The sequence below is a fragment of the Octopus bimaculoides genome, chromosome 3 (assembly GCF_046866305.1).
Source record: "Octopus bimaculoides isolate indiv1 chromosome 3, ASM4686630v1, whole genome shotgun sequence".
NCBI lineage: Eukaryota > Metazoa > Mollusca > Cephalopoda > Octopoda > Octopodidae > Octopus > Octopus bimaculoides.
This window is the reverse complement of record NC_142930.1, coordinates 122,600,060-122,614,931: the sequence shown is the minus strand read 5'-3', so window position 1 is coordinate 122,614,931 and position 14,872 is coordinate 122,600,060. Positions and strand designations below refer to the sequence as shown.

Here is a 14,872-nt window from a genome sequence, read left to right as displayed (position 1 = left end):
AAAGTCGAGCTCAGTGGAATTTGAATTAAAACCGTAAAAACGGACGGAATGCCGCTAAGCATTTGCCCGGTTTGCAAATGATTTTGCCAGATCGCTTCCTCAATAATAATAATAATAATAATAATAATAATAATAATAATAATAATAATAATAATCCCTTTTACTAAAGTCACAAAGCCTGATATTTTGGGGGAGGGGAAAAATTCTACCAAGAATGAAAACTTAACTAAGTCAAATCATCGATATTAACAATAGTTTTTAAGTATTTTTAACTATTAATAATAGTTTCAGAGGATAAGAAGTCAATGACATCGATCCCAGGGCTCAGCTGGAACTTACTTTATCGATCCCGAAAGGATGAAAAGCAAATTCGATCTTGGCAGAATTTGAACTCAGAACATGAAGACAGGCGAAATGCCACTAAGCATTTTGCCGGGTGTGCTACGATCCTACCAGCTCGCATAATAATAATTTAATGGCCTGTCAATGTATACAGTGAGTTCTTTTTCTCTAGGAGTTGGGAAGACACTCGGAAAAAATGGTAAGAAAATTGATGCAAGAAAAAATAATAATAGTAATAGTAATAATAATAATCTTTGAGGCAGTACCAGACAGTGACACTCATGGCTTCTCATCTTAACTAATTGAAAGTGTTATCATGTACTTTGTTTTATCTTGGTATAAAAGATGGGTTACAGCAAATATTCTGCTACAAATTTGCTTGTCAGTTGTTTGACCATAAGCAGTTGAGCATGTCCCTTAGTGGCTGACGATATGTGCATCTCTGATTACGAACAGAAGTAGTAAAGGGGCATCATAGACGTGTTAAGAAGAAGAATTCGGAGTTTGAATACTTCACCTAAGGAAACATGGGTGCTTCGTTCAACATCGTTAAACAACCCTTATTCAAGGATCATTTGAGCGGGATGACCCACTCGACCTGAAAAAAAATTCTAACTAAGCCCCACCAGCAAGGTCATGCGCTGTTGATCGTGATATGAGATCACTATGTCGTGCACATTTGGTTGTGATGCATGTGCCTGGTGTATCCTTATCAGGCTGGTAGTCATGATGGGTATACTGGGCTTCGTATATGTTACCCTGGTGTCACTTTGATGACATGCGCTGCTCTCTCACTCTATAAGAACAATAGACAAGATTGATAACTACCGACTAATAAAAAAGGAAATTGCAAGAATGTGAAGTACGAAGAGAGTGTCTAAAAGAATTGTGAGCACGACGGGCAAAATGCTTAGATTCATCTCGTCCTTCTTTATGTCCTGAGTTCAAATTTCACCGTGCTTGACTTAAGGGGTCGATGACTTACGAACCAGTTGAACATTGGGGTAGATGTAACAGAGTTGCACCCTCGCTACAAATTTCCGGCCTTGGGTCTTGTGCCTATTGTACAAAGTGTGTGTGTGTGTGTGTGTGTGTGTGTGTGTGTGTGTGTGTGTGTGTGTGTGTGTGTGTGTGGTATGAGAGAGGGAAAGAGAGATGATCTGATGAATTTCATTACAAATTTATCTATTTTGCATTTATTTATGATAATTTTTTAATCATGAATAAAAAGATATCTTTAGTTTTCGGTCATCTAATCAACGTACTTTATTTATTTTTTTTTTTTCGTTTTAGCTTCCTAACCCAAATAACTGGTCTATCCCTGCCGGACTGTGGATCGCCAATTGCGAATTTTGTTCTCATTTTTTTTTTTCTTTTTAGTTCAAGTTAACACAAACACACGCTTATAATATAGTCATAACTACTGAGTGACAGATACGCATTTAACTGCACATGGGCATGTCGGTGTATATTATAAAAGATAACTAAATCTCTCGGGTGTACATGCATGCACAGTCACACACGTACTTAGATGCCTACATTTACACACACTTACGTATCGTGTATACATATCTATCGTATATATATATATATATATATATATATATATATATATATATATATATGTATGTATGTATATATACCTATATAGATATACATGCTTATACACATACACACACACGCACGCACACGCATACATATATATATATAAATATATATATATATATATATATATATATATATATATATATATATATATATATATATATATATTGTTAGTATTTTATAAACACATTGACGTTAAACTGAAAATAAATATATTTCAACATGAGAGTCTTCTGATTTTTTGCTTATTTGATAAATTTGATTGTGGTGTTAATAGCGAAAGATTTCTTAAGAAAATACCAACTATCATAAGATTAACACCCATTATTTCCTTTATCTATTTATTATTTTTTTTTTTAGCAAGCTTAAGAATTTATGTTTAAGTATGAACATACTTCAGGTAAATACTATTAGTTTTATATTTTGGCAGAAGATCAGCGATTTCGGGACAGGACCCCATTGCTCAACTGGTTCTTACTTTGTCGACCGACTCCAAAAAGATGAAATCCATATTGACCTCAGAACATATAGATGGACGAAATGCCGCTGAAGATTCTGTCACGTGTGCTAACGATTCTACCAGCTCTCCGTCTTAGTTGTAGACATTATTGAGATATAGAGTAAGGCGATAAGCTGGCAGAAGCGTGACAGCGCCAGACAAAATGCTTAGCAGTAGTTTTTCTGACTCTACATTCTGAGGTCAAATAATGCCGAGGTTACGTTACTTTTCATTCTTTTGAGGTCAATAAAAAAAGGTACCCGTTGAGCAATGGGATCGATGTATTCGACTACACACTTTCAAAAACTGCTGGCCTTGTCATAAAATAAGAAAAGATTATTAAAACGTGAAGTTCCGGCTCTTTACGTTCCTTACCGAGATAAGTTTTGCTTTTTATTCGTCTGGAGTCGATAAAATGAGGTTTAGATTCATACTCTCTATTCCAGTATACGGTATAGAATAAAGCCACGCCTTCACCTTGAGATAGGCTAGTGTGCGACATAAGAGCCAAATAATAAAAATGATAATAATAATAATAATAATAATAATAATAATAATAACAATTATAAACAGAGAACAAGTGTGGTGGTCATGTTCTATATAGCACTGAGTACCACATTTGTTTTCTGAATATAGGTTTCCTACAAATAGTGAATACAAAACTATTCAATGTGTGCATAGTTAACAGCTTTATTCATTACTGACACTTTCAAATATTTAAATGAAAATTCCAGAGAAAAGCATTACAGTTATAGTAATTTTAATTATATTTATTTATTTATTTATTTATTAAAAGCGTTTATTTCAAATGTTTTCTACATATCCTATTTTCATAAGGAATAGTAACAGGAACATTCTCCGCGAAAGCAAAGGTGTTGTTTTCTTAATATGTAATGGCTGAAAACAAAGAGAATATATTTTAACGAAATAGACAATCGAACTAGTAGAACGTAAAAGAGCATTTAGAATTGTCGATGGAATTAATTCATGTATTGGACTAATTAGGGTATTGGATCAAAACTAAGATAGTCAACGACTATAGCAAGCCCGTGTTGATGTACAGTAGTGAGACGCGTATATTAAACGCCACCATATTAGAGTTACACGTAGTCGCAAGCTCGGTCGCATGCTCGGCATCTCTCCACGCGATCGGAATAGAAGCATCTAGACCTGATAGCGGAGAGGAATCGATGATTTCATCATTAGTTACTTTGCATGATTTAAGGACAGTAGATTGACGATCCAAGCCTCTGAATGGACACAAGATAATGGCCTAAATCTCACGGCTGACAAGAGATGAGATGGTGCATCGATTTCACGTCTCTTTGGGTTTGCATGGTCAAGGCTGTGTAGAGATAGGCCAAGAATGGATTTCTCACTTACGAGTAATACTGGACGCAAAATGAATAAATGAATGATTGAACTGGAGTAATGTAACTTTTCCACACTTTCTGGCAATGTATCAAATATTTTTCGGTAAAACTGAGCATCATGAACAACGTTTAAGTAAACCACGACACGATTCGATGTAACAGTTTGACTTCTTTCATTGAAATAGCAATAATACAGGTAGAAAGAATTTTCTTTATCGTTTGATATTGAAAATATCTTGTGAATATTCTTTATCTTTTTAGCTTGCTTCAATGATTTTTCCTTCGGTCTACTTAGACTTTCGGTCACTTATGGACAAACCACTAGGTTGTAGAGGACCGTCGTCAACCAACAATGGTTGTCAAGCATTGGCAGAGACAAACACAGAAACAGACACACACACACACATATATATATATATATATATATATATATATATATATATATATATATATATATATATATATATATATATATATATATATATATATATATATATATATATATATATATATATATATATATATATGACGGGTTTCCACGCAGTTTCTGTTTACCAAATTTACTCACAAGACATTGGTCAGCCTGGCGTTGTAGTATCATAGAAGACACTTGCCCAAGAGTCCATGCAGAGGGATCGAACCCGGAACCATTTGCATGCAAAGAGAGTTTCTCAACCAAACACCCATAATACGCTTGTTGTAAATTATATAATAAATTAACCACATTTACAATAACATAAGCAGAGAAAATATTTAAATAATTTTCAAAAATTTGTTATGGGTGGCTTACCAACAAACGCCTTCTTCTCGTCTCCTGTAAGTTGAAATTCTCTTTTTGTAGAAAGCATAATTCTACATGTTCTCTGAAGATTTGAATAATCAAACGCTGAACACTTTTCCTGTAAACACTTCGCTTTACATAATTTTATTGTAGATATTCCTTCGCTCACTTCTAAAGAATGGCAGTTAATAATTGAAGCTCCGTTTATCGAAATATTTTTTGACACTTTGAAATGAATGAAATCGAAAAGATATTATTCAGTTGCTTTCTTAAATCGGATACCAAATTCAATTTTATGTACGGAAACATAATGAAAAATTACTTGAGTGGAACAATAGCATGAATTGAGATGATTCTGGAAGGTGATGATGTATGAGATAACGTATATACGAAAGCGGCAGAAAAGTTCCCTACTTTGGGTAAATGAAAATACAGGAGGATCAACAACCAAGTTAGCAAGTTTAGAAAATCTCTATAAGAGACGACAGCAGTAATAATACAATACTGAGAATTAATGTTTATCACCACTTAAACATGGCTGTTCCGAAGGGACCAAAATTACAGTTATTTTAACCTCAGGAGGACGCCTTCTCCAGCTGGTCATTCGATACAGTCTGCATTTGATATATATTGCAAGCGGGGGAGTGAACCCTTGCTATATTCCAGCCACGAGAACACCAGACCGTACGGTTTCGATCGCTTTGTGGTCATCCTGCTAGAGATAGCAGTTATTCACTCCAGCTCGCAATACATAGAAAACAAGATTACCACAAAGAGATCGAAACAGTACGGTCTGGTGGTCTCGTGGCTGGAAGATGATAGGGGTTCACTCCCCTGCTTGCATTATATATAGGGTGCAAATTGCATCGAATAACCAGCTGGAGGAGGCGTCCTTGAATTAAAATAACAGTAATGTCAGTTCCATCGGTACAGCCATGTTTGGGTGCCGATAAACATTACAGGAGGATTTTCTAATTATAATTTTATTAAATATATTCCCCTCTCGGGTTCACACACTTACTGCAGCAGTCTTACAGTTTCTCTAAACCCGGTAAAAGAACTCAGAAGGTTGTCACTCCGACCATGCCTTTCGGGATACGATTAAAGCTAGGAAATTTCCAGCACCCCTACGTATTTACGTATAAATGTATAAACGTACGTATGTTAATTATGTATGCGCGCGTGCGTGTGCAAACGGAAGAATACACTAATATCATTACTCTTTTACTTGTTTCAGTCATTTGACTGCGGCCATACTGGAGCACCGCCTTTAGTCGAGCAAATCGACCCCAGGAAACCTAGTACTTATTTTATCGGTCTCTTTAGCCGAACCGCTAAGTTACGGTGACCTAACCACACCAGCATCGGTTATCAAGCGATGTTGGGGGAAAAACACAGACACACAAACACACATACACATACATATATATACGACGGGCTTCTTTCAGTTTCCGTCTACCAAATCCACTCACAAGGCTTTGGTCGGCCCGAAGCTATAGTAGAAGACCCTTGCCCAAGGTGCCACGCAGTGGGACTGAACCCAGAACTATGTGGCTGGTAAGCAAGCTACTTACCACACAGCCACTCCTGCGCCTTAAGAAGGAAATAGAAATAATGTTACGTTTAGCTACAGATGTTTAAATGTCCAACCACTCCCAAGGTTGCTGCAGTAGAAATAACCCGTCCAAAAGATTCGATTTGAATTGAAAGAAAACAATGCCATGTCTGTTTAATAGAAAGTTATTCAGAATGTCGTTTGTACGCCAAACGAGAATAAGTAATCGCGAGAGGACCTACATTAGCTTACACACGCACGCGCCCACACGTACACACATACATACTCTTTAATTAGTTTCAGCTCAAGAGCTGCGGCCGCGCTGGAGTATCGCTGTTAGTTTAGCTACACCTTCGCTACTTGGAACCTCCTCTTCTTACATTGTGGCATTTGGTGAATGAGGGAGTGATGCCTCTGCCCTCATCTGCATTTCGGGCTGTGAGGTAAGCTTATCTGGAACTCTTGACAGGAGGAGATCCGTACCATGCAGATCTCTCAGGCCTTTTTGGAGAGCATATTGGTGTAGTGTGGGCCCTTGAAAACCCGGTTGCTGCATTATCTTGTCCTGCATCTTCATAGCAATGTTGGGATCTTTGTCATCCCGTTCTACTGTTTGTGTAACTTTCAATGCCAAAGTTTGTTACAAGTCCTTCCAGTAATTCCCTGATGGCTTCCAACACACACACACACACGTGTGTGTGTGTGTGTGTGTGCGTGTGTGTGTGTGTGTGTATACATATATATATATATATATATATATATATATATATATATAAACATATATATATACATATATATATACATATATATACATACCAATGTGTGTATAACATATATTTATACGTGTATACTAATGAATCCTGAATATATATATATATATATATATATATATATATATATATACACACACACAAATCTATATATATTCAAGAGCGATGAAAGGGAGGAGGGGAGGGGCAAGAGGAAAGTAGGAGTGGGCGAAGGAAGAGAAACAGGAAGACGAAGACGACGACGACAACAACGATGCTATTATTCAACGAATAGAAATTTATTAAATTCGGTTATATTTATGAAGTATACTTACAGACACGTTGATAATAAACCTTGTGAGAGCATCCTCTCGATGTTAAGACAGTACTCGAAGCAGCGTTGATTGTGAACAATTCACAAATATGAGATTTAGTATCGTAGTTAAAAGACTTGCATTTGTCAATCTCAAGGCATTTTGAACTGCATTGTTTTATATTGTAGGAAACATAAGATAACATCGGTATTCCTTTAATATATGCTTTTATAACTCGAACAAAATTCATCGAACCTGAAATATAACAGTAACGAAAATCATAAGTATTATTTCAGTCGAAAAGCAGATAAGATCTACACAGCGGGATACAAACACATATCTTTCTATAAAATGCATAGTCGCAGGAACGACTGTGTGGTATGAAGCTTGCTCCCCAACCACATTGTTTCAGGTTCTGTCCCATTTTTGCATTTCAAGAGGATGAAGAGTAAAGCATTTAAGCTCTGAACGTAAAAACGGATGAAATGCCGCTAAGCATTTTGTCTGCCGTGCTAACGATTCTATCAGCTCACCGCCTTAAAATGATAAAATACCGATTTCAAATTTTGGCACAAGGCCAGCAATTTCGGGGAGGTGGGCAAATCGATTGCATCGACCGCGGTGGTCAACTGGTACCTATTTTATCGATTCCGTAGGGATGAAAGGCAAAGTCGGTCTCGAAGAAATTTGAACCTACAACGTGATGATGGACGAAATCCCGCTAAGCATTTTGCCCCGCTTAGCATTCTTCCAGCTCGTTGCCTTAAGATGATAAAATATCAGAAGGAAATATTTGCTTATGCAAAATAGTTCAAAATCTCTTGATGTTTATTTTGCACAGGTAGACGCATTTCAACTAATCTTCGGAAAATAGATTCCAGACAAATGTGTTTCAGCTACAGATCAGAATTCACATATCGTCACACAACCTGAGCACAATAAACAATGATTACGATACAACGGATGAAGTACAAGCTCAGATCATCAGATAAATGTGAACCGAGCGAGACCAAATTTCTCAAACTCAGCCAAATCTCCATTACTGTCTTAAAAAGGCAAAGCATTTGGATAATTTGTTCCTGGATGCACAGCGTCTCGAAAAGAAAACGGAAATGTCCAATTTGTAAATAATCAGCTGGATCAGGGTTGATTTAAGGCTAAGTAGTAACAACTACTACCAAACGTATATGTTCCACTGTTACAGTCGATTCGCAATATTAATACTAAATAAGGCAACAAGCTAGCAGAATCGTTAGCACGTCAAGAACAATCCGTAGTGGCATTTCGTCCGTCTTTACGTTCTGGGTTCAAATGCCGCCGAGGTCAACTTTGCTTTTCATCGTTTCTAGGTCGATTAAATAAGTACCAGTTGTGTACTGGAATCGATGTAAAAGACTTAAGCCTCCCCTTAAATTGCACAAATTTGAAACCAATATTAACTCTAAATATTGCAGAGCGCTCTAGGGCAAGAAATAATTTCCTTTTGGCTCAGACCAAAACACGATTTCATTTTCCATTTGAAACTTATTCTTTTACTTTCATCGCCAGCTAATGCCCCCTTTAGAATAGTATACACCTCAAAATATTCTTACATCACATACTTGATAATGCCCCACTCCCTTTTTAAATTTTCGTCAGCCTTTATTTAAAATACTGGTTAGACACCAATGGGTAACACAGATTTTCACCGGTCGATGAGGGTGACATTTATGTGGTTGCTTGATATGTGGATATTACAGTCTATCTTCCCTCAAACACACTCTACAACCTTTATGTAAAAAAAAAAAGACGTTGTATGACGTAGTCTGCTGTATTCTATTTCTAGAATATAAAGACAATTGCTGTCTCTTACAGAAAGCCTCTGATCATAAGCTTACTCATTCAGAGCTGACTGGTGCTAAACACATGAGAGTTGGGTTTTTTTTTTCTTTTTCAGCACCAGCAGAGAGTTTTTCTTTATGCAAGCAAAGATCATTAAAACAATAAATAATGAACATATTACTTGGTACCTCATTACATACATGGTTAAGTCAATACAACAAACAGCAACAGCTTATACAGTTCCACATTCTTTGATACATACATACATACATACATACATACATACATACATACACTACAAATGATCCCGATATCAAGGAATTATAAAAATCCACTTCTTAACCCATTACCTCCCATAATTCTATTAACTGGAATTTTTTTATGAAACTTTGATTTCGAGCATAAAACAGCCTTAGAAACACGCTAGAATGATCAAAATAACATTTCAAAATAGCATTTTAAATAGAAATAAGCGAGAAATTGGGTGAAAAATTAGCAAACTTCATTTGAATATCAGAGAAATATACCTAGTAGATATAGCAAAAAGGTTAGATATGTGTAAATATTGACAGATAATTACGAAATTTGTAAATTCTAAGGGATCTCATATGAGATCACTGGTAGGTAATGGGTTAAGATTTAAAGAATGATGAGCAAAGCAAGATGCTTTCTTTCACAGCCTTGCCGGTCAAAATTTACTCTATGTATGTATGCATGTGTGTATACATATATATATGTATGTGCGTATCTTTACACTTCATATATATCTTATAACTTACCTTGTTTAATGCATTTTCCTTCACTCATTATATAGCCATTATCACAAGTACACATTCGCTTGTTATTTTCAAGTGTACAATGACTATTTTCTTGACAGGGTGCTCGTAGTTTTTGTACCTTGTTCCTTCCCAAGCATACATATTTCGTATTGCAGTCGGTGCTATACATTTCTTCTTTAAGCTAAATATTGTTTAAAAAGCAAAATTAAAATATCGTTCATTAATCTTTGCCAGGTAATGATACAGGAAAATATCAGATCTTTGTTCTAAATACAAATGAGAGTACGTTAACAAGGAATTAGTGTGCTTGCAATAAGTTCTATCGTAGCATATCACCAGGAGAACCCTGATTGAGTTGATCTATGATCAAATATATTATCAGCCTCTCTTTCTAGTGACACCTAGAATTACATTATTCAATGTGCACATTTATAATACTATACTATATCAGGGAGAGCGATCATGTAGAATGTCTCTTAAGTTGTAAAATATTTGTTTAATTATGCGCAGTCTTTATGTGCATATCTGAAACGCTTTCAAGCATAGATAATCGCTTAAATTTCAACATTGAAAAAAATCAACCATATTGGACCCTTCGTCTTCCAGCTCAACCATATTGGACCCTCGTCTTCCAGCTCAAAATTATAGAAGGCGATAGCATCAACACTAGGTTCATCAAGGAAGCCGTCTTCAATAATTTCTTTACTCGCTAAAGATCAGCCTTCCCTAACAATGCCAAGGTTGGTGTAAACGAAACAGACTGACCCATATTAGATTGCACAGATGCATTGAGACAGAAGATAGGGCCATATATAACGTAAAGTTCGAAAACGTTCTAGAAGTTAATGCATATTTAATATTTGTTACTAGTCAATTTTAAGGTATCAAACTTAAGGAACGTTAGACCTTTTCCAAAATATGTTTCATTAAACTACCATATTATCCCTAAGGTCATTGTTAAAAAAATGGTTAGATATACAGCAGATGTAGTCAGCCCCCATCGCAACGGGAATATGTATGGAAGAAACGGTTTCTCAACGACAGAAGCCATGCGCAGTAGCAACTTCCCCAGATATATACTTGCGTATTTACACCGTATATCAGATCTTATACACTATATCCAACAAATGTAATATTAGAAGTGTGATTCAGCCATTAAACGTCCGAATGAAAGAGCATCTCCTCACATACAAAGTATATATTCAAAAGCATCTAGGACAACACTGCAGCATGAACAAAGAGATCGTAATTAAAATTAAAACCATAAATCGTAATATCGGTAACCTACAGATAAAAGAAGCTTCTGAGGAAAAAATAACAGGCCTACAGTTAACAGACAAGAAACGAGAGAGTTGCCATAGCTACTAAATATATAAACAGTTTTTACAGACACCATCGTAAATTAAAGGACTCGGTCCAATATTTCATCTGTCGTAGGATATCGCCAGGAGAACCCTGATCGAGTTGATCTATGATGAAATACATTATCAGCCTCTCTTTCTAGTAACACCTAGAATTACATTATCCGATGCGCACATTTATAATGCTATACTATATCAGACTCTTGTCCAGACACTGACAGCCGATGGGACGACATCCACAGCCACAACATTTATATATGTGGCAAGTCAAATGTCCATATGGATTTAACCCACAAAGGGATTGGAGTCGTAAATTACATCTTGTACTTGTTTTGTATGACATTTCAAAAAGTGTTCTTAACCGAAAATATTCGGCGTATTAAATATTTATTCACGACGATTGTCGTGGTGGTGACGGTCGTAGAATGTGTGGTAGTGGGGAAGTGATTTAGGTGGTGAGAGTGATGGCGGTGGTGATGATAGTCGAAGCAATTTTAACTTTGATGGGATTAGATACCAGAACATAAAGATGCAGAACTAAATATTACAAGACATTTTGTCCAAAGCTCCACCGATCCTGCCAATCCCTTGTCCTTGCTATATTACCACCCTGAATTCTGTCGATGATTATAGAACTGGAAGTACTTACATTCATATAAAAGTTAGCATTCCTACAGCCACATTTTGATGGCCTGACACATTCATTTCCGCTAAGAATATAACCCGGCTGACAAATACATCCTTCAGTACGAGCCATACATTGTGGCTTCAAATTCAAGCATGAAGGTTGACATGTAGGTGTGTTGTATCTGTATTCCTGGAAACTCGGACAAAATTTTGCTGAATATCAAAGAAATGAGAAATAGTTAAAAAGTTTCAATAGATCTGATCATATCAATACACACACATTATACATAATTCGTAGCTGTGTGGTAAGAAGCTTGCTTTCCAACCACATAGTTCCGAGTTCAATCCCACTGTGTGGCACTTTGGGCAAGAGTCTTCTTTTATAGCCTCGGTTGCTTATACTACATGGAAACCGGGTAGCTAGACTAATTGATAACAGGATTGAAAATAGAAGTAACTTATACATAAAATAAACAATTGGAGATGACTTAGGATATTTTTCTCTACATTCTTAATCGCAAAAAAAATTTTACAATTATTGTCTCAGGTTCATTTCGATCTATTAAACTCTCCCTTTATAAAATGTTGCCTTCTAACTACTATAAAGGAATGTGCAAGATATGGAGAACAGCTGGAAGAGTCGTGGCGTGTCAATGCTGCTGAAGATAAGGCTACTTCGGGCTGCCGCTTTCTCTATTGCGACGTACGGCTGCGAGTCGTGGACAATGTTGAAGGCAGACGAGAAAAGAGTGAGTACTTTTGATATGTGATGTTACCACAGAATCCTTAGAGTGTAGTGGAGGGAGAGACAGACGAACAACTGGGTACTAGAAAAGCTCGGTTGCGGGATGACGCTTCGGTGAAACATCATGAAGCAGAAGCTACGGTTCTTTGGCCACGTCATGCGCCGGGATGAACTTGAGCGAACGATCATAACTGGCAAGGTGAACGGCAGAGGTAAAAGAGGCAGACCACCCACTTCTTGCCTGAAAGACATCACAGCCACAGGATTGTCTTTATTCTCAGCTGTCCATGGGGTAGAGGACAGGAGAAGGTGGCAAGATATCGTGGTGATCACAGCATCGCATAATGCGACACTTGACTAGAAGAAGAAGAAGAATACCATAAAGTTTTTCACTAAGCATGTTTTTTTTTTCTTGTCCATATATGTCTAAGTTATATAGCGACAGAAATAGTAATACAAAAGGACACAAGATTTTATCACGACGTCCCCGCGTAGAGTCTAGAATGGCTCCATTTATGCAGTTAAGTGGTGGTGGTGGTGGTGGTGAGTCATTAGTGTTGGATCTCCGTCATTAAACGATGAGGATCCAATTGCTCGATTATCTAAATCACTAGCTCCTAAATTGACGTAAAAGTAGCTACACATTTCATAGATGTGTATAATTCTCATGTAGAGGAAATTGACACGGTGCGTGACAATGCCAGCTGTTTTTTTTTAATTTTTTAATTACAGTTACAGTGCACATGGCAGACTTCCGTACAGCTTCCATCTGCCCGAAATTCCCCTCACAACGTTCAAGTCGAACCGAGATAATAGAAAAGGACATTTTCTCAAGATGCCGTACATTGGGATCGAACCCAAGCCCTATTAGTTGCGAAACATAGTTCTTAAACATTCGGCTATATTGTGCCTACATCTAGGCATCATCTTACCCATGAACAACATACTGTCAGTTACAGGATTCAAAACTCTAGACTGGTTATGCACTTGGTCATCTGCACTCTTCTTTGGAATATGAGAATTAAGGAATAAGATTTCCTACAATATTTATTGAACAGACATTGCATGTATTATTCTGTGAGATTTACTTTCATAGTAAGATATTTTTTTATATTATAAAGAAAGGAAATATATGAGGTTTGGTAGAAACAGTAGATTGTTATTAAAACTTACGACAGCTGGCTTCTTTTCTCCAGTCCACAATAACTCCAGCATTTTCACACTGACTGGCAAACCCTTCAAGTATTTGACAGAAAACCTTTTTCATATTATCTTCGTCGTTTTTATATGAACAGACGTCTATTCTACATGAATCGATAAACTGTTTAGTCTGCGTATAACCTAGTGTTTCAACACATGTCTGAAATGCCTTTCCGTTAATAATGACATCACATCTCGCGGTTTCTTTCGTTTCACAATTGCAGTACAGAGGAGTCGATTTACAACTGAAGCAAAATAAGAATGTAAACGAACGTGTATTGCTAATATTTATACATCTGCATGCATTTTATTTATTTTGTACTTTCGTTCATGCGGAGGCGCAATGGCCCAGTGGTTAGGGCGGCGGACTCGCGGTCATTGAATCATGGTTTCGATTCCCAGACCGGGCGTTGTGAGTGTTTATTGAGCGAAAACACCTAAAGCTCCACGAGGCTCCGGCAGGGGATGGTGGCGAACCCTGCTGTACTCTTTCACCACAACTTTCTCTCACTGTTTCTCCCTGTTCTCTGTTGCTCCTGTAATTCAAAGAGTCAGCTGTGTCACGCTGAATATCCCCGAGAACTACGTTAAGGATACACGTGTCTGTGGAGTGCTCAGCCACTTGCACGTTAATTTCACGAGCAGGCTGTTCCGTTGATCGGATCAACTGAAAAATTCGACGTCGTATGCGACGGAGTGCCAACTTTCGTTCATGTATTCATCTAGACATTCACATTTTAGGATTGCATCAAGAGGTAAAACATAAAAATGTATTATTTCATTGATTGTCTTAGCTGGGCATCTCATTCACTTACGCGTATTTTATTGCTCTCTTACTTGTTTCAGGCGTTACTCTGCAACCATTCTGGGGTACAGTCTTGAAGAATTTTTAGTCGAATGAATCGATTCCAGTATATTTTTCTGTCTCTTATTTTATTGGTCTCTTTTGCCGAAACGCTAGGTTGCGGGCATGTAAACACCGATCACCAAGAGGTAGTAGGAAACAAACACAGACACGAACACACACACACACACACACACACACACATATATATATATATATATATATATATATATATATATATATATATATATATACGACGGCCTTCTTTCAGTTTCCG

The 14,872-nt window shown here is 36.9% G+C and overlaps 1 protein-coding gene across 7 annotated transcripts in view; it reads right to left on the bottom strand.

The window, feature by feature from the left end:
• Window positions 1-3,116: 3,116 nt before the first annotated feature.
• Window positions 3,117-14,872, bottom strand: part of LOC128247370 (zonadhesin-like) — a 105,962-nt gene continuing 94,206 nt past the window's right edge. For all 7 annotated transcript variants that reach the window (XM_089349550.1, XM_089349544.1, XM_089349545.1 and 4 more), the window contains 6 exons: window positions 13,725-13,996; window positions 11,829-12,019; window positions 9,819-9,999; window positions 7,240-7,473; window positions 4,610-4,825; window positions 3,117-3,343 (listed from right to left, as the gene is read on the bottom strand). In XM_089349550.1, coding sequence (XP_089205676.1) covers window positions 3,330-3,343; window positions 4,610-4,825; window positions 7,240-7,473; window positions 9,819-9,999; window positions 11,829-12,019; window positions 13,725-13,996 — 1,108 coding nt within the window. In that variant the 3' untranslated portion in view covers window positions 3,117-3,329. The remainder of the gene's footprint in view (window positions 3,344-4,609; window positions 4,826-7,239; window positions 7,474-9,818; window positions 10,000-11,828; window positions 12,020-13,724; window positions 13,997-14,872) is intronic.